The sequence below is a fragment of the Protopterus annectens genome, chromosome 9.part0 (genome assembly GCF_019279795.1).
Source record: "Protopterus annectens isolate FY-2018-M chromosome 9.part0, PAN1.0, whole genome shotgun sequence".
NCBI lineage: Eukaryota > Metazoa > Chordata > Ceratodontiformes > Protopteridae > Protopterus > Protopterus annectens.
In genome coordinates, this window is record NC_056743.1 from 1,013,849,973 (window position 1) to 1,013,871,167 (window position 21,195).

Sequence of the window (21,195 nt, forward strand, 5' to 3'; positions counted from 1 at the left end):
TTCTAAATCAATGTCAGGGAGGGTCAAAAAAGAAAGGAGGGTCCTCACAAAACCAAGGACAATCTAAGATAATAAAGTGAATATGTCCCCTTCATTGCGCTTTCCTTCCCCAACCTGAAAATCCTATAAAGCTTTCCAAAGTCTATGTCTCCACCTTCTTCTGTGGCACCAGATAACGTCAGACACTTGGCAATAGGATTTTCTTCCTCTTTTTCAAGGGTTTCCTCTTCATCCAACCAATCAAACCTCCCCATTCTCTCCTATTCTAGATCAGTTCCTGTACTGGGGATAATAGAACCTGTTCTATCAGAAGTAGAAGAGAAAGGATTTTTCTGGTGCCAAAGAAAGAAAGAACCTGGAGATCTGTCCCAGACCTTTCTTTCTACATGTTCGTATCGCATTTTCAGTTTTCTGTTTTGCTCTCTGGTTTGTCAACAACTCAAAATGTTTATTAACTGCCGGCTCCTGTAATAACCCATTACGGGCTGCAGGGTATTCACATTTTCCATACTTGGATGACTGTCTTATTTTTGCAGATTCTTTCACATGTTGCCAGTAATCTCTGGCTTGGGTAAAGCACATTTTTCTCAGCCTGGATTTTTAGGTGATAAGAGAGAAATATTTTGTCATTCCATCACACAGAATAGTGTTTCTGTGATGTCTACTTGACAAATCCCTCATGATGGCTTTTCTTCCTCAGGACAAAACTGAATGCTGCTAGTAGTAGTATCTGGAACTTTCCAACCAGACTTTGGCATTTGCCTGGGAATATCTCAGAATTCTATGTTTCAAGGTCTCTACTATTGTCATCATTAATCTGTCTAGACTTTACATGAAGAACAGTAGTTTGTCAAGTCAGTTTGGCCCCAACACCAGCACCACCTTTCATTGCATATTCCTGTGTAAGGGTTTCTGAAAAAGCAGTTACTCTGGTGGGTTAATCAGTTGTTTCTCAGTCTAGGTCTCTCTTCTTAGTCTGTAACCACAGATGAAGTAGACTTTACTTGGGGAGGCGTGTTCAATGGGGTGAAAGTCTACAACCTCTGGAACATTCAAGACAAACTAAATCACAAAAATGTCAAGGAAATGATGGCTCAAATAGTTGCTCTCAAATCTCTGAACCATCATTGGACCCCAGGCCCTCTGCTAGTAATCACAGTCAACCTCACATTGATATGGCATGTAAACAAACAAAGGAGGGACCATTTTATTCCCGCTTTGCAGATCAGCTATTATAGCCTGGGAATTAGGGACCGACTTCAATCTGTACAAGTGGAAGCACGTAGATTCCCCTGAAGAATCCCTCAACAAAGATACAGACTACAATGAGGGGGAAGGGTCCCAACGGTCGCACCCTGAGGATGTCTCCTTTGGGGACATACAGCAGCGGGGAGACTGGAAGACCACCAACCCTTCCTCTGAGGAGTCTGTATTCTTGCAGGCTTTCCGTGCTCGACTCTCTACTTCCTAGTTGACCCTGCCTGCAGATGATCTAGTTCACCTCATTGAGACCGGACAAAATTCTATCCCCTCCTGAGGATCACCTCTATTGGTCCAAAGGCTTGGCAATAGATGCTATGGTGGTGGTGGTGGTGGCAGCCACTAGGAAAGAACTCGCTGAGGAGAGTACTGCTGTCCATCCTCCAAACAGGGAGTCTTGGACGATGGACAGACTAGGGAAGTGGGTATATACTTCATCGAACTTTGCCATTCAGTTCTTAAATTACCTGGCACACTTTACCCGTCTCCAGAGGGACCTGATCACAGAACTCTCGGGAGTCCTAGCAGGAGCAGTATCTGATGAGGTACAGGACAAAGCTGCTTCATAGCTTGCCACCCTAAAATCCATATCTAATTCATCCATGCGGTTGATCTCTCACATTACTGAAGAGGTGGCTAGAGCAGCGGGTGCAGGTGTTGTCATGAGATGTCATGCATAGATGCAATTATGTAATTTTGCAGACCCTTTTAAGTCTTCCTTTGTCAACGCTCCTGTTGGTGCATCCTCTTTTTTTGGACCAAAGGTGAAAGACACATTAGCCAGGTGTGAAAAGGACAGCAAGACCCTGTTTGCCGTGGGCGTGTGTTTTTCTACTCCCTAGCGATCCTACTCTAGGAATCAGAGGAGTGGGAAGATGTGGTTCAGGAAATCCCAGGGTCCTTTCCGTGACACATGTGGTGAGTTTTCCCCCCTGGGCAGAGGGGGTAACTCATCAGGAAGACACACCTCCCGAGGCAGAGGGGGTCTGCGTAATCAGGGATCCTGAGATTCTTTCTCTGGGCAGCCCTATCAGCGTTCCTGAAGAATGGCCCAATTGCTTGCCTCTGGAAGCAGTCTGCGGCCAATTTTCTCTGCACCACCTAGCTTGGCAATCCATAACGACATATTCTTGGGTGCAGACGATAATTACCAAAGGTTATCGCATCCCTTTCGATCTTTACCGGAGGCCGCAAATGCAAATCCCTGACGTTCTGCCCAGTCAATGGGTTGCAGCAGCACAAGAAATGAAAAAGAATCATCCAAACAGTCCCACCAGACCAGAGAGAATCCGGATTTTACTCAAGGTTCTTTTTAGTGCCAAAAAAGACAGGGGACTGGAGGCCAATTTTGGACCTAAGCATCCTAAACAAGTTTGTCAGACAGATGAAATTCCAGATGGTCACGGTTCAGTCTATCCTCCTGTTTCTGAAAAAAGACGATTGGATGTGCTCCATAGATCTCCAGGATGCGTATTATCACATAAAAATGGACAAATGCTCCAGGAGATTTCTCCTCTTCCGGCTGGGAGCTAATCAGTGCCAATTTCGAGTGCTGCTCTTTGGTCTTTACACAACCACCAGAGTTTTCACCAAATGTATGGCAGGGGTAACCGCTCACTTGAGACTACAAGAATTCCAGGTGTTTCTGTATTTAGACGATTGGGTCCTTAACACCCATACCAAATGTCTGCTGCTTCTAGCCTTGCATTACACCCTACAGCTACCAAGATCCTTAGGGATCTCAATAAACAAAGAAAAGTCCAAACTGGTACCTACTCAAAATCTAGAATTCATAGATGCAACATTCGACACTCAGTCTTGCTTGGTTGCCCTCCCACTTCACAGGCTCCAAAGACTAAGATCTCAACTCCAAGTGATACTCTCTCAGGACAAAGTCCCAGCTCATTCAGTCTTTCAACTACTAGGATCAATGGCAGCAACAATTACTATAGTTTCTCTATCAAGATTGCACATGAGACTCCCACAATGACTCCTAGCATCACAGTGGTCCCTTTTAACTCATATGTCCTTCCAGATCTGCATAACAAATGGCTGCAAACAAGACTTACATTGGGGAATGAAGCCAGAAAATAAACTACTGAGTCTCCCTTTCTCACCGTCTCAGCCCAAGGCCATAGTGATCATGGACACATCCCTGATGGGGTGGGTGGGGGGCATTGTCAGGGAAAGAAAGTCCAAGGCACTTGGTCTCTAAAGAAGGTAAACCTGCATATCAATGTCCTAGAATGGAGGGCAGTGCTTCTGGCATTGCAAGCATTCCAATCTGTCCTCCAGTCGGACATGTCTGTCGTCTGGTATATCAAAAAACAGGGGGAATCAAATCCTACCCATTGTGTCAGGAAGCCATGAGAGTTTGGCAATGGGCAATATCTTCCAACTGCTTTCTGATAGCAATGCATATTCCCGGGGATTCCAACGTGATTTCAGACAAACTGAGCATATGCATTCTTCTGCCTCATGAGTGGTCCCTCAATCCTGTCATAGTGGCGAAGATCTTCAGCCACTGGGATCAGCCTTGCTGGGATTTATTCACATCCCCCGCCAACCACAAATGCAGCAGCTACTTTGCCCTAATTCCCCCTCAAGGGGAGTCCCCGAGGGATGCCCTAATTCATGACTGGCCCATGGGACTTCTTTATGCCTTTCCTCCTCTTCCTCTGATCTTGCAATTTCTAAAGAAGACTCTCTGGTTGAGAAGCACAGTAATCCTCATTGCACTCTATTGGCCCTGACAAGTTTGGCTCCCCTTCCTTTGGCCTCACCTGGTCCACCGACCGTGGACTCTGGATCCAACTCTGGAATTACTGTCGCACCCTCAAGGGTTGATACATCCAAACATATCAGGTCTCAAGCTGACAGCTTGGTTCCTCCACTTCCAGTAATTGCCAGTCAGAATAATTTATCCTCCCTTGTACGAAACATTCTTCTGGCTTCCCATAAACCATCAACCATGAAACATTATATCAGCAAGTGGAAAAGATTCATAGATTGGTCTTGAGGGAAAGGACTAGACCCCTTTTTGGCCTAGGTAAGCTCTGTGTTGGGCTACTTATCAAATCTCCTAAATTCAGGAGCAGCAGCTTCCACTGTTCGAGTCCACTGGCGGCTATTTCAAACTTCCACAATGGCTTCCAGGACTCCTCTTTGATATTTCACCGTCTTTGTAAAACCTTTTTGAAAGGGGTCACACATAGTAGACCAGCCTTCAAAGAGCCAGTTGAACCATGGAATTTGACACTAGTCCTACAAACCTTGACTCGTCCTCCCTTTTAGCATGCTACCACTTGCTATATGAAGTTTTTATCATGGAAGACTTTATTCTTGGTAGTTATTACCTCAGTAAGGCGAATATCAGAACTGCAAGCCTTGTGCATAAAAGTGCCCTTACATGGTTTTCTATAGAGAGAGACTATCACTTCGGACTAACCCCTCCTTCTTACCCACAGTTGTTTCAGATTTGAGTATTAATCAATCAACTGACCTACCAGTCGTCTTCCCCAATTTTTCTAATAAAGGAGAATATTGTCTGCATTTGTTGGATGTACATAGACAATTATGTTTCTGCTTGGATAGGACTAAAGCACTACAAATATCTGACCAATTATTTTTATCCTTCTCAGGACCAAAATTGGGAAAACCTGTTTCTACAGTAGCCTTAGCTAAATGGCTGACAGACTGTATTTCCTTTGTCTATGAACAAAAATTATCCATCTAACAAATAAAATCAAAGCACACTCAACCAGATCAGTTGTTACATCTGTTGCTTTCAATTCTAGAGCTTCCATGGACATTTGTGCAGCAGCCATATGGGCTACTCCTTATACTTTTATCACTCATTACTAATTGGATTTGGTCTCCAGGGGAAGAGCATCCTTTGGCTCAATGGTGCTCAGGAATATTCTTCCATAGGGCCTCCCACTTTGTCCCATTCATTATAAATGAATGAAGATTAACAACATCATATGAAGTTATGTTCTTACCATAACATTCCAACCGTGTTGTTGATCTTCATTCACTCATGACATCCCACCCTCCTACCCACTCCAAAAGGCTCCTGGAGGTTTTGTTTTGATCCTAGGTTTACGATAGGGCATTTGCTCAGACAAAGCCTCCACTTTCCTTTCTTATGGGCAAACTTGATCTGAGGAGATGGAGAGGGGCACTGTGGGTAAGCTTAGCTCGAGAGTTTTTGGCTGGCGCGAGCTTGTTATAATGGCTGAGTCGGTTCCGAGGATGGAACCGATACTCATTCATCATGAATGAATGAAGATCAACAACACAGATGGAATGTTATGGTAAGAACATAACTTCTTTTTTTTACGTTGTTAAATGCAAACACAACTTTAGTACCATTTACGCCCATGTAATTTGCCCTTATACTTTCCTATATAGAAAATCCCACAATAAGGAATGTAAGAAGATATAATAGAATGAACTGGTCAAAATGTGGAGGTCAATACTACTGGGGCCAACTGCTAGACATTAGTTCACTAAGGTGGGTAGAAACATTACAAAAAATACATCAAAACAGTGTTTGTGGCAGTGAATTCATTTTGGCTCCAGCCTCCACCTAGGATTAGTACTACCCCAAACAGACATCTGCTATGAGGTAGACAAGTTGGTCTACTGACACACTCAATACCAAAAGTAATCCTTCATCTTTAAAGGATCGTAGACGGGAAGCATACAACCAATTCAGTCTCACATCTCCATAATTAGTATACACACTACTGATTCAGGTTACAAAAAGTGGTTCAGGATTCAGACCTGTAATAGCATACTTGGCCAGGTCAGATGTCTTCTTAGAATGTCTGCCAAAGTACAATGACTATTGACAAAAAAAAGAGTTATAAATGTCTTATTTTCCTACTCTAGCTAATGAGATGAAATTATAATGGGAACAAGGAAAACAAAAGGATCAGTGTGGCTAAGCAATCAGCTAAAAAAAAAGTGCCAAGATGATGACAAGTCAACACTCGCACAGTTTTGTTTTTATTTTACTTTACAAGTCAATAAAAGATCCCCATGCAAGTTTTCACTCCAAGGGGCTCACCTATCTTCATCTGGAAGTTGTTAAAAGAATGTTCATTGATATACTTCATCTGTTCCATTAACTTCATGGCATAATCTGCCAAACTTGTGATGTGCGACTTGCCCTCTCTGTCATATGTGGTGTCATTCAGACCAGAAGCTGCCATGTATGTGCTTCCAATCGTCTTTATCTTTTCCAGCTGCCGAAATCTCTCCTCACTGATGATCTATGGAAAAACAGAAAAAAGGCAAACATGTAAGAACAGACAGTAAGTGAGGCAATGTGGGACAACCTTTTTGGGGTACAAGAGGCAGTATAAGTAGAATAGAATGTTATAGGTACATATAACAGGGCCAGGTTAGAACCAACATTCCTTTTAGTAAAAAACAGAGTTTGAAATCATTTTAAATGTATTACAAAGCAATCCCTAGCAATTAAGTACAAATGGTATAAATTTGAACATACCCCAGAAGGTGTGTGTGTTTGTACAAATGATTTGCATCCTAATACACACAGAAATGTGTGGGGGAACATGCACATGAAAAATTACAGCATGCTGACACTCAAAAGATGTCTGTCCTGTAGTGATTCTGAACTTAAACCTTCACATGCTGAAGACATATTTATTGGTATATAGTAACTAGATGACGTAACTCAAACCTTGTCACCATTACATATTACCTTATAGTATTGTGACTATTGCAACATGACAGATCACTCACACAGACTCACTTAATGTTACTACTTTTCTGCTAACTGAGCAAAGTAATGCAGTGATACACAACACATAAATAGTACAAAAATACAATATACATGCTTACAACTGCATGAACCCAAACAAGCAAAAAACACTTTAAAATCAGGGACTTCAATACATTCAAAGGTAGAACACAGTAAACTGCTACAGTATCCTTTATTTTTCTTTCGGCTTTTCCCAGTTAGGAGTCGCCACAGCGGATCACCTTGTCCGCTCACGACTGGCAGTGGAGTTTTACAGTGTCAAGTTGCCAGCCCGGTGCCCAACCTTCCACAGAAGGCACATACACATGCACGCACTCACGCCTAGGGCCAATTTAGAGTGTCCAATCCACCTACAGCATGTCTTTGGGATGTGAGAGGAAACCAGAGCACCTAGAGGAAACCCACGCGACCACAGGGAGGACATGCAGACTCCGCACAGAAGGCACCCCAGCCGAGGATCGAACCAGAGAACCTCTTGCTGTGAGGCGGCAATGCTAACCACTGCAGCACTGTGGCCAGCCAAACTGCTATAGTATCCTAATTCTAAGTTATTATTTTTCTTTATGTTTCACAAGAGAAACTCTTGCATGTCAAATTATCAGTACAACATTTTATCATCAATATGCACATTACTAGAACTTTTTATGATCCTGTTAATGGCCACATTGTTAAACAACATAGCATTTCTGTCTTCATATGTGTGTAGTAGGCTAGCAACCACTGGGGTCTTTTTAAACACAGACATGCATCCCAGCTCTCTGACAAGTTCTGGTACCCTTGATAAGTGTAAGCAGGGGCATGAGAAATTAAACATCTGCAAGCAGGGGCGTAGGAGATGAACCATTTACAGGCTGCCTGTTTCCATTGGAGACACAGGTACCAATTCAGGGATGAATTTCCTGTTCTCTATCTCACTGTCCAAGTTGCACTTGAATTGGGTTAGGGAGGAACTCTGCTTCACATACATGGGGATCATGTTCCAAAGAAGGGGTAGTCCATGGGATATATACCTCTCTCTCAAGCAGTCCTATTTCTATCACAGGCAAGGTTTAAGCCTTTATAATGAGTAATTCTGGTGCTGTTTGTTTTGTGGACATACAGTAGGTCCATCAGGGTGGGGTCCAACAATGCCTTGTATACCAGGCATAGATCTCGCCCCTCAACAGCCTGTAGGAAACAGAACACAAGGATAGGGCATTAAGCCAGTTTGCACAGGACATGCTACTTTACATACTTTATTCTTTTAGTGAGGAAACTCTGTGGACATTCCAGTTGTTGGATGTGCCTGGTTAGGTACATACCAAAGCGGGCATTGTACTGAATGATAGGTCTGATGAATACAGAATACAGTGTACAATGTCTGTAATTAAAAAATCTGTTACCAGTTACTACAATTTAGCACATACAATTAAAAATAACTTGGCAAAACAGTCTATTAGCACAGAATACCTGTCTGCTGCCAATGCCTGAATGGTATCAGGAGTCCTAAAATTCTGGGGGCATAGGCCAGTTTCACCACAGGGGTTGGGTGGACTTCCACTGCAAGTTCATCCTGGTGACTAGTCTCAGCTGTACAACCGGAGATGTAATGGCGAAATGGATACATAGTACTTGCTCGGGCAATGTATGTACAGGTTTTAAATTTATTATATGGAAAAAAGGGGGATCCCTATCCACCTCCTGTATGATGACAGCAAATCACCAGGTTCTCTGATTCCTGACACTCCTCACTGGAAAGGGCAAAATGCAATAACCTTTCTCAAAATAGATGGGTGGCCACCCTAGAAAGGGTTGCAAGAGTCAGGCCTACCAACTAGCACTACAGGATGGGAATAAAATGGACATGGGGACTGATGGGCATGGGAAGCGTGGAGTCATTTATTGCACTGTTCTGACTAGTTTACCGTTTATCTCTGCTACCTTTAAAAAAACAAAACAAAAAACAAAAAAATCTTGCTTTTTTCCAACTTTCTGAAATTTAAAAAGTTCAGTTACAGAGTTGTTGTTCTGAACTGTTTGTAAGTTTCTTGGAGGCCAGTGCTTGCTTGGGCTAAAGGGAAGTCTCTGTGTTCATCAGTGGCAGTGGTTAACACTGAGCAGCCTGCCTGTTCCTGTAGGAGTTGTTACTGCCTAGAAACTGTAGTTTTATTGGACATTTTGGGTCAATTCCAAACCCCTTGCTCTCTCTCTCTCTTAAAACCCTACAACTCTCTTTTTTTGCGCGGTCCTGCGCACTGAGCAGCGTCGGGCAGCGCCGCCTAAACAGGTTTAAACTATTTCCGGCTCAACAAAGTGTGCTCTTCATTTTTTCCCTTAGAACTGTTCAAACTCTGAAAGTAAGCACTCTGTTCTCTTTCTAAAGCCCTGCACTTGCTCAAATCTGATAAGGAAACACTAACTAACTAAAGCACTACACCCTCCTAGACTTCTCATAAGTTCTAGGCTCCCGATTGGTCCTTTCTGATCAGTGAAAAATCCGTTCCCTTTACTAATCTGATCAGTGAAAAATCAGTTCCCTTTACTAATCTGATCAGTAAAAAAATCAGTTCCCTATACTAATCTGGTATGTCAAAGGGTCATTTTCAGGGTTACTCTCCAGTCCAGCTGGTGAATCTGGGAATCTTGAGGGAATGTTACAATTGCCTTATGTACACAGACAACCCTCCCCTCCTTCCAACAAACTGTAACACATGTGAGAGATGCAGTTACACAGCCAAACTGGAGGAAGAGCTCTCTCAACCCAAGACTGGCACAGTCAGTCAGGAGGAAAAGGTAACCACCCGCACCACAAATCCAGTCTCACATAGACCTATTGCATCTGCAAACCTAACACATAAGCACACAAAAACATACTCAGAGGCTCTAAATAAAAATCTGCCTAAGCAGCAAAGACCTCCAAAGCAGACATCCAAGCAACAGCCACCCCTCAAAAATACCCACGAATCACATATTTCACAAAGTCAGTGTGCCTCACAGTCACAGCCCTTAAGGCTAAACAACACACCAAATACACTTGTTATAGGGGACTCTATTGTCTGGCACAATGACGTCCCGCTCACCAGACTGAACAAGGAGAAGGTCACTGTAAGCTGCCTGTCGGGTGCCAGGATCCGCCAAATAACTCAAGCACTCAGGTCACTCCAAAGCAAGTACAAATATGGCTCCGTCATTGTCCATGCTGGTGTGAATGACCTGAGACGTACCTCCCTGGACTACATGAAAAGAGACATAGAGGAGCTCCCTGATCATGTAGCCCAGGCTGGTATGACCCTGATCTTGAGTAGCATCTTGCCCTCACCAAGAATGATGCCACAGTATAAAGACAAAATGATCAGTTTCAACAATTGGCTAAAGTATTGGTGTCATTCAAAGGGGATCCAGTGTTTGTCAGCCTGGGATGACATGCTCGACAAGCCACGTTGCTTCGCTAGGGACAGCTTGCACCTGTCACCCTTAGGCTTTCGTATACTGGCCAAGGCTCTTGCCACCCCCATAGTGCCTTTTTAAGGCAAGGCTCAAAGGACAAACCCACCTCCATAGACAAACCAAGGATAAAAAAAATAAAGGTAATGCTACTCAATGCCAGAAGTCTAAACCTCAAGATGCACGCACTCAAGACTCTCCTCAGTATGGAGAAAATCGATGTCTGTGCAGTAACAGAAACCTGGTTCAAGGCTCCTGAGAGCACCCCAGCACTACCAGGTTACAACTCATACCATGCTTTTCGGTCCCAAAACTCGGACCGAAGCACAAAAGGAGGGGGAGTATCTATATTCAAAGATACTTACACCTCCAGGTTAGTGGCACTGCACGAAGCATCGGAGACCATCCATGTGCTACTAACAGAGGGCAAAACTGCCTTTCAGTTTGTAGCCTGCTACAGATCATCCTCCCTTTTACAGGAACCCCACTTGGCATTCCTGAGAACACTGGAGAATATGAAGGTCTCTCCAAACACCATGATACTGGTTGACTTCAACTACCCAAACATTGACTGGGAAAACTACTCAAGCCCAAACACCCTCCCACAACGGTTCCTTGAATTTGTAAACTCTAACGCTATGGAACAACTGGTCACCACTCCCACAAGAGGGGACAACATATTGGACCTGGTCATCACCAACATGGGGACGCTATGTTCCACACCAACATGGGGATGCTATGTTCCACAGAAACGGATAACTGGTGCCAGAGCCATGGCCTAAAGTTAAATGCCAAAAAATGCATAGTCATACCCTTCGGGAAAAACAAGGTTACCCCTAGCTACCAAATAGGTGGCAATCCACTGAGCACAGAAGAAGTTATCAGGGACCTGGGGACCCAGGTTGATAGTAGTCTGTCATTTGACACCCATGTAGCTAAAGTAGTTAGGAAGACCTTCTACATTGCCCACCTTATCATGAAGGGATTCTCATCTAGATCAAGGGAGGTCATAGTCTCCCTTTACTCATCACTCATCAGACCAATGATTAAGTACAATGCCCCATTCGGAATGTATCTGACCCGACACTTGCAGCAGCTGGAGAGGCCACAAAAGTTCCTCACCAAAAGGATAAAGGGTCTCAAAAATCTGTCCTATGCTGCCCGACTGAAAGAACTCCAGCTCTATTCAGTCGCTTAGTACTTGCTCAGAGGTGACCTTTGCCTAACATACAAGGCCATGTCAAACCCAGATTTGATGAATATGCTTCACCTCAAAAATCTAGATCCATCAGAGCCACAAGGCGGAGACTTAAACCTCGACACGGCTATTAATAGGACGTGCTGGAGGGATAGATTCATCACCCAAAGACTCCCTATGCTGTGGAACAAAATCCCGGTATATGTGAGGCAGAGCACCTCGCTGGCCTTGTTCAAGAGAAATCTTGACCAATGGATGGGAGATCGCAGATATACCCCAGGGATTACCTCAGTGTCACTGCTCGACAGAGGCACAGCAAAATAATGGGTATAGTTCCCCATACTAAAGGGGTGGCGTAAGCCACAAAACGATGGGCTAGGCTTGTAAATGCCCTCGGGCAGATAGCCTAGTATGAACCTATGAACCTAAAGGTAAACCCCTCACTGGTAAGATCAGACCATAAACTAATTTCCCTGGACATCCATATCCCGTCCCCACCCCCAGCCAAGGAAACCACTGTAAAAAATTTCTCAAAAGCTAACTTCACACTTCTCAAGACTGAGGTGGACTCCTTCAAAGCCCCCGGGCCAGAGGATAATACTGCCCAATCTGCAGAATCCTTTACAATTGCATTCTATGAGCACCTGCAGGAATGCATGGATCGTGCTATCCCAAATAAAACCAAGACTCACTCCTCCAAAAACAGGAGACCTGTCTGGTGGACCCCGGCCATAAATAAGCTATACAACAGAAGGAGGAAGCTACTACATGATAGAGCAAAATCCCAAAAAGGGAAGGCAGCTCTGATCAGTATTAGCAAGAAACTATGATCCCTCATAAAATCATCAAAGGCCAGCTTCGAAAGAAAAATTGCCCTAGACACTAAAGATAATCACAAGGCCTTCTTTAGTTATGTCAGGAATATGGGTGGAAATTCCCAGATATGCTCTGAATTGATGCATAATGGTACAAAATATACCGAACCTACAGACATAGCCAACATCCTGGCAGACAGGTTCAGTGCTAACTTCTCCCCCCCCCTTCCCCCCCAAAGGAGCAAATGCCTATCCCAACTGAATGTAACCTCCCTGACATCACAGATGCAGAGGTGAAAGCTGCCCTCTCCAAAGCAAAAAACACAGCATCTATGGGACCGGACGGTGTCCCAGGCTGCGTCTTACATGATCTCCAAGAAGAACTGAACCCTCACATTAAGTCACTGTTCAAACTTAGCCTTACTACAGGATATGTACCCAAAGAATGGCGTACAGCTACAGTCGTCCCACTCCACAAAGGTGGCGCCACAACGGACCCCGGGAACTAAGTCTATCTATCTAACTAATCTATATATAAGCCTGACTTAGTCTGATCTGTAAAGCTATGGAGCGTATTATCATGGAATTCATAAACAAAGACATTGGGAACCTCCAGACACTGGACCCTACCCAATTCGGCTTTGTTAAGGGCAGATCTTGCCTCTTAAAACAGTTACCAAAGCCATAGATGAGGGCAAGGTAGTCCACAGAGCCTACCTGGACCTCGCAAAAGCCTTCGACACAATACCCCACTCAGGCATCATAAATAAGCTTACTAGCTTAAATATCAACCCCTATGTCACAAGATGGGTTGCAAACTGGCTCAGGGATAGAACCCACATGGTCAGAATTGCAGGTGCCACGTCCAAATCCAAACCAGTTACAAGTGGCGTCCCACAAGGCTCAGTTCTGGGACCTCTCTTATTCGGTATATACTTCTCGGAGGTACAGGCTAACACGGGGGGACTATGGCTGACAAAGTTCGCAGATGACTGCTAACTGGGAGTCATAATCGACTCTCCAGCTGACACAAGCGTCCTCCAAAAGGGTCTCATGGAGACGGATGCTTGGTGCCAGAGCCACGGCCTCAAGCTAAATGCTAAAAAGTGCATAGTCATCCCCTTTGGGAAAAACAAAGTGCCCACAAATTACCACATAGGTGGTAATCCATTCAGTACGGAAGAAGTAATTAGGGATTTGGGGACCCACCTAGATAGTACTCTCTCCTTTGATAATCACGTTGCCAAAGTGGTTAGAAAGACCTTCTATATTGCCCACCTTATCACGAAAGGGTTCGCATCTAGATCAAGAGAGGTCATTGTGCCCCTCTACTCATCAGGCCCATAACTGAATACAATGCCCCTTTTGGGGATGTACCTTACCCGACACCTAAAGCAACTGGAGAGACCCCAAAAGTACCTCACCAAGAGGATCATGGGCCACAAACAGATGTCCTATGCAGCTCGACTAAAGAAACTCCAACTCTACTCAGTTGCTTACCGCCTACTCAGAGGCAATCTATGCCTGACGTACAAAGCCATGTCTAACCCAGAATTAATGGACATGCTCCACCTCAAAAAATCCAAATCCCTTAGAGATACATGCTCCAGGGACTTAAACCTCAGCACAAAAATAAATAGGACATGCTGGAGGGACAGATTCATTTCCCAGAGGCTCCCCTCACTCTGGAATAGAATCCCAATTCATGTTAGACATAGCCCCTCGCTGACCCTTTTCAAGCGAAATCTGGACGCGTGGATGGGAAATCGCAAATTCAGCCCTGGGGTCTCTTCTGTGTCCCTGCTTGACAGAGGCACAGTAAACTAATCTTAAAGGGCTACCTTCTGTGAACTACTATACAGAGGCACAGTAGGCTAATCTAATAGGGAGGCGAAAGCCAAATACACTCTGGCTAGGCTTATAAATGCCCTAGGGCAGATAGCCTGGTATCTACCTATGAAAATAAGCAATACATTGATAAAGGGCAAACAATAAAAATGTTTCCTGATTTCAACATATCAAGGCTCCATTTTAGAACTCCAATACATCACCATGTGCTTGAAGAGCAAGGAGCTAAGACATCCAACAGAGTTGCTATACACCTTGATAAAGGTCTCATTACACTATGCATACACCAAGAATGTGTGGAAGCTTGGAAAGGTAATTTGTGCAAAGCTTAAACAAAATACATTCAACCTGTTAGAATTACCACAGAATCTAACTGCATAGTTTTTTTTCACATTATCAGCTGCTGCTGTGGAAATGGTCAATATGTATAAGCTGTAAAACATTTCTTACATTACAACCTTTCTAGTCAAAACCTAACTCGGACTGGCTTACAGTGACTGTCCTAAAGACATACCAAACTGGGCAGGAGAGGGTCTCTAATCTTCAGCTGTACACTTGTGCTTCTCTGCATCACAGGCAGAAACTCAAACAAGAAAAATAAAGAAATAACTTTTGCATTGTAAAAGATGCTGCATATTTCAGGTAAACTGAAAAAAATGGGAATGGTTTAGTTATAACACAGATAAAGGTTATTCCAATGTTGGCATCTTAATGCCTGATACTAATTCTGCAAAAATACTTTCATTTTGAATAGACAGCCAACAAACTGGTTAAAAAGTGACAGCAGGATCAACTATCACTGTGCTAACTTTGTCATTTGAACAAATACAATAACGATGACCTGCTTGTCAATCAAAGGCAAAAAATAATGACATATGCAACTAACAGAATCATGTTCTGTGGCCAGAAGTTGCAGCAGTGCAGGTCACTTGTGTGTTATTTGGTGAAATATGGTCACAACTTACAGATCACTGCTAAGAGTTCAGTTTCCTTCCCTGTATCAAGACACAGTAATCCTGGACTTAAGTACTATTTGAAAAAAGTGTAGCTGGTATAGCTCCCATGTTGGACGTTTGCCACCAAAGGAACTAGGGTATTATTTAAGTTTGTCTGTTTCAAATCTTATATCAAATATTTCATCTGTAGTTATTTTGTCTGTGTTACATGAAATGCATTCTGTGAAACTGTTTTCACATTCCAGACATGATTTTATCACATCTGCAGTATTCCCCTCAGTATGTTGCTATGTGCTCCCAAGATCTTGAATGCCAAACTTGAGAGAGCTTAAAAGGACAGAGTAACATCAAAATAGATTTCTGTGTTACCATAAACAAGTAACTAGTTAATATTTTACAATATTTAAGCAACTGCATTAACATAGTTGTTAGTTAGCATGGCAGCTTCGGCATTTGAACCCTGAAAATAGAGATTCACATTTCTAGTTCAGTTTTTTTTTTTGTAGCAGTACTCTTGTATACGGCATTCTCAATAATATTTCATGTGAAAGTTGTTTAATGACTTTCAAAATAATAATGATAATATATATATATATATATATATATATATATATATATATATATATATATATATATATATATATATATTTTACCAGACCCAAGACAGACTTTGCACGTAAGGCAGGTGTACCAGGCCAAAAAATACATGTAAAGTAAAAAAATAGAGGCCAGCACCTTAAGAGTGATAACTCGGTTTAATGCAAGTAGTAAAAAATCAGACCGGTTTCGGCAGTCTTTGCCTTCATCAGTGATTGCCATCCATCTCAGAAGTGGTTTCATTTTATACATCCAGCTTCATGGTCAATCAAACATTTAAAGGGACAGTGATTAAATACCTATACACATTCTAAAAAAGTATGTCAAAAGTATAGCAAAATATATTCAAAAAATATATATCAACCAAAAATTACAAATGGTCATTAAGATCTATGACCATTTGTAATTTTTGGTCGATATATATTTTTTTGAATATATTTTTGCTACACTTTTGACAAACTTCTTTAGAATGTACACAGGTATATAATCACTGTCCCTTTAAATGTTTGATTGACAATAATGCTGGATGTATAAAATGAATTAACTTCTGAGATGGATGACAATCACTGATGAAGGCAAAGACTGCCGAAACCGGTCTGATTTTTTATTTGTATTAAACAGAGTTATCACTCTTAAGGTGTTGGCCTCTATTTTTTGACTTTACATATATATTTTACACCATCAATCTGATCTATAAGGGGACCAACTTAGGCAGGTTTGTGATTTGGTTTATCCTCTATTCAGCATTATTTCCCCAAAACTCCTGCACTTGGTGGCTTGTGCATCTTATGCTGTTATACACATGACAGACCAAGAAGACATGTCTATAAATCAAAGTGGAAAGGGATGAAGATGATGATGACCACACAGGGGGAAATCTGAGAAATAAGGGGAGAGTAGGACTTTGAATGCAGATCCTCAAGGAAAATAACCATACAAAATATTATATTCATAAAGTAGCAGATGGTATTCTAAGAATTAAGCCAACACAGGAATGGAGAAAGGAGATTTTGCCAGGAGGGATGACTGCAAGTAGGGTATAGAAAAAAGGCAATAGGATTTGGTATTTATTGGGAGAAAACTAGCATAAAAAATTATCCACCACAAACTCTACCTTGCCATCCTGCAAAAAGCAGAAGCAGCATAGCACCACATTTTCTTGGGGAGCGGATGAGCTTGATATCAAGAATACCCCACTTCTATATCTAAGCCAAAATTTCTGAATCCATGACTCCAGCAGATGACTGGAGGAGTGGCTCAGTGAATCTGACAATCTGTTCTCTTCCTTTGGACTACGAAATCCTAAATGGGTAATAACTCTTTCTGTGCTCCACTGTCAAATGTGCATAAGCTCTCTGCAGAGGAGTAAAATGCATGACTCTTACTATTTAGGTACCACACAACTGACTGCCTTGAATGAAATAGAGGGGATCTCAGATATAGTTCTCTATCCAATGCCTTTATGGCCAGCAGGATGGACCACAGTTCCAGCTGTAGATTTGGAGCTTCCTTTCCTTGGGGGAATTCTCCCCCTTTGAACTGTGGAGGAGGAGAAGTAAGATCTCCATCCCACCATTAAAACATTTGTCATCAGCTCTTATGGTTCCACTACAGGAATGGAATGACCATTTGGGAGACTGGTGGGGATTTATCCACCCCTCCAGGGCCTACTGGCACACATCTGACATCAATGAGTGCATGGAAGGTAAGCAGCTACTAATACATCACAGGGCACTTCAAACAATGGCATCTTCAATGTGCAAATGGAACCGTGAAGTCTGTGGCAGCCACTAAGCCCAGAAGGCTCAGGAGGGTCCAGGCTAGAAATGTGCATTGCATCCTCAGCTAAGATGCTAAACTCATGACTTCATCGGCCCTAGCAACAGGAAAACCCACCACTCAACAGCAGTCAACTCTGTGCCAATGACGGTGATCCTCAAGATAGGTTTAAACAGAACGCATCCTAGTTTATGTTCAATTCCAGGACTGCAAGCAAGAAAGCACCACTCTAGGGAGACTACCAAGTTGTACTTTGAATGAACAAACAAAAACTACCCATCTAAATCATTAAGTATATGGAGGTCCTTCTGCAAGGTTTCTGCCACCTTGGCCAGCATTTTAACTGGCAGTCTGATTGCTCTGATATCCAGAAGTCAGGACTTTGGATTGAAAATTATATTCATCCAGAGCAAATCAAAGGAATCTCTGTGCAGACCATTGCCATGGGTGTGCCAGGAGGTGCCATAATGTCTAAACACACCACTCCGGCACCAAGTAGAAGCAGGAAGATGATCCACCTGGAGCAATCCCACCACCAATTTGATGCATCAGATGCAGTAACTAAAGTCACTGATGTCTACAATGGCATGAAAAGCACTTATCCTCTCTGGAACCAAAGACAGGTGAGATCAGGACCATTGTCCTTGTTCCCAAGCAAAGGAAGCCTCTAGGACTTTGTCTAAGGACTAGTATCTGGGCCTGTCCCGCAACTCTGCAGAAGTAGCTAGGTCTCTTAGTGCAGCCTTCTCGGGGAATGACCTCTGACATGGCTGACCTTGATCACATAAAGAATCCAGTGGTCCACTCTGATTGCTTTTCAAGCAAAGATAAATTGGGCAGTAATTCCACACAGGCAGCCTCAAAATGTGATTATTAGGATTGCAGTGGTCTCCTAATTGGGTGGCTGAGCCATCACTGGAGAGGCAACACTATGAAATGCTTTAGTCCCTTCCATGGCTGGTGAGGAGGTTTATTTATTTATTTTTCCTTTTGTAATTGTTCAGACATGGGAAAAAAAAGAGAAGTCAGAAGGGCTGAAGGGGAATAACACAGGTCTTCCACAATGACCTGCATCCTCTTGAATGCATCATCTAGTAGGTCATGGGAAAGCTGTCTGAAAATACCTTCTCTCTTGAAAGGGACTGTCCATGAGGCAATTTCTGAACTCTTTAATTAAGAACAGCCTCATCCAAACCATTCTGTGCAAACAAACTCATAAGCCTGTGGTCCTAGCCAAAGCATTAGTATAGTCACAATGCTGGCATCCCTGGTACTCAGATTGGAATTCTACCTAAAAAGACCACGAGTTGAATAGGCTAGAACCTGGTTCTTCTGGGTCACTATGGGGAAATTAGAACCTGCATTGTTTTTTTCATGTAAAACTTCACAAAAAAGATACGGGATTAGGAGGAATGGAAAAAAAGTTAACAGGAACCTTCTTCCCAGTTCTAAAGAGAATGCATTAATAGCCCATGCCAGTCTTGCTGTTGCAGGAGACAAAAACAGGTCAACATTGTGTTTTCTTGGAAAGTGAATATGATGAATTTTGCAATGCCACACTTTCAAAGATAAAGTTCCAAAATAAGTCTTGAACTAAAAGTCAGAACATCTGCTAGACATTAGTTTCTTAGAATGTGAAGCCATCAGGACAATGCCTTGATTAGTAACTTAGCTCTAATATATGGACTGATTCCTTTCAGAAGATGTTGGAGTAAACTGACACTATACTGCCTCATTAGGACAGGCTCAAGGTTTTAAGAATGGTTTCACGTCTACAAGACACAACAGAACCATCAAGTTAAGGTTAAGTAATCTCAAGCAGCCCTTCTCTATGGCAAACCTAAAGTGGACTCTCCACAGCCCTACCAGACATGTCCAAAATTAAAGGCTGCATGGCAGACAGGGAGTAAAAGGGAAGCCTATCAATAAACAGAGAGAGAGAAGACCAACTAACCCAGTTAACAGTGGAAAAGATGCAAAATAAGGAGACTAGAAAGGGAGAAGGATGAATCTGCAGTCACTAACCCTAATCTGTCCACTGCAAGACCCACATATGGATGGGATGTGTTAGAAAAAAGTCTGAACAAAGTTACTGTCAACAGTACCAGAAGGCAGAACAGAAAACATGCCTTAACCTACCACTGCAATGTGAACTGGCATGTCAGATCCTAGCGTACCAGCTCCTTTCCAAAGAGAGGAAGGCATAACTATAAAGGCAGCAAAGAATCTCTCCTACAGAAATAAATCAGTGATGATCTTTAGTGACTGTAGCCAAGGCAAAGTTTTGGCTGATACCAACAATAGAAGACACTGGGTGAAGACCATCACCAACCACTCATAAGTGCAGAATGACACAAACAAGCTGCACTGCAGGAATACCTCTTGCTCACTGGACTCCAACTACAGGATGAAGTCAAGCTCATGCATCCATCTTGAACAGGAAGCAGGTATGCACTACATGACTGAGCAAGATGCAAGCAAATATATAATGGAAAGGTATGTTGGGATTCCACCAGAACATGGAAGGCTGGCACAGGTCTTACCACTTTTGTCAAACCCAGCTGTTGAGGCACACCGTTCACACCTGTGCAGCAGTCTTTCAAAACATGCTCAACAGGATAACTATTTACATTTTCTATCAGGAATATCTAACTGGGCAAAGCCAATTTTCAGTGCAGATGCAGGCACTGAATTTTGATATCTAAAGTCCAGCAGGGGAATGGAAAATCTAAGAGCCTGCAGTGGGTGCAGAAGGGCCCACGGGAATTGTTTAAAGCTTGGTTGGTGAGTGGCCACTCACTCAGATGGGTGGGAGGAGAAAGTCACCCAAATCAATGCTTAGATTCAGAAACATGTTCTAGGGAGAAAAGCAACACATTCACATGTTTCTGGAGTGACAAGTTGCCCCAATGACCAGTGGGAGGAGTTGACAATATCCAACAAAGACAGGTGGCTCAAAACGGGTAAAGGCTGTACTCGAACATAAGAAAACAATGTAACAAACAACTCACAGCTCAAGGACACCATGAACAAGAAGTTTATTTGATAAACATAAGCTTTCACCACAACAGTGCTTCTGAATGGCGACCCCTGGTTGAAGTGTAATTACTCTATCCACCATGAACTCTCATTCTTGATGCATGGGAGAAGGTGGATTTTCATCTGTTAAAGCTCAGAATGCTAGCAACACCAGTTTCTTAAGTACCACTAGAGGTCTGCCACGTGCAGGCAGGCAGGCCGGCCAACTACTAATATCAGAATGCATAAAGTCCAGCACCCTGAAATTCCCCTACTGAAATTGCTTCATGCTGAAGTATGTTATGAAATAAAGGGGTCAAAGAAGGAACCTTGTCCTCTGAAAGAAAGTTTCTTTGGAGACTTGTACCCAGATAAGTCCCTAGGAAGACCAGGCTATGCATAGAAAGAAGGCAGGATTTCTTTAGATTGGCTGAGAGGCCCAGATCCTTGAAACAATTCTGAGTAAAATCTAATGCCCTGGCTATTCCCTCCAAAGAATTTGCCCAA

General features: G+C 42.9%; 1 protein-coding gene across 1 annotated transcript in view; it reads right to left on the reverse strand.

Moving 5' to 3' along the window:
* The window catches only part of ADCY6 (adenylate cyclase 6), a 1,739,117-nt gene that overhangs the window by 125,040 nt on the left and 1,592,882 nt on the right, over nucleotides 1–21,195 (reverse strand). Inside the window, exon 21 of the mRNA XM_044083802.1 lies at nucleotides 6,335–6,539. Within this exon, the coding sequence (XP_043939737.1) occupies nucleotides 6,335–6,539 (205 nt within the window). The remainder of the gene's footprint in view (nucleotides 1–6,334; nucleotides 6,540–21,195) is intronic.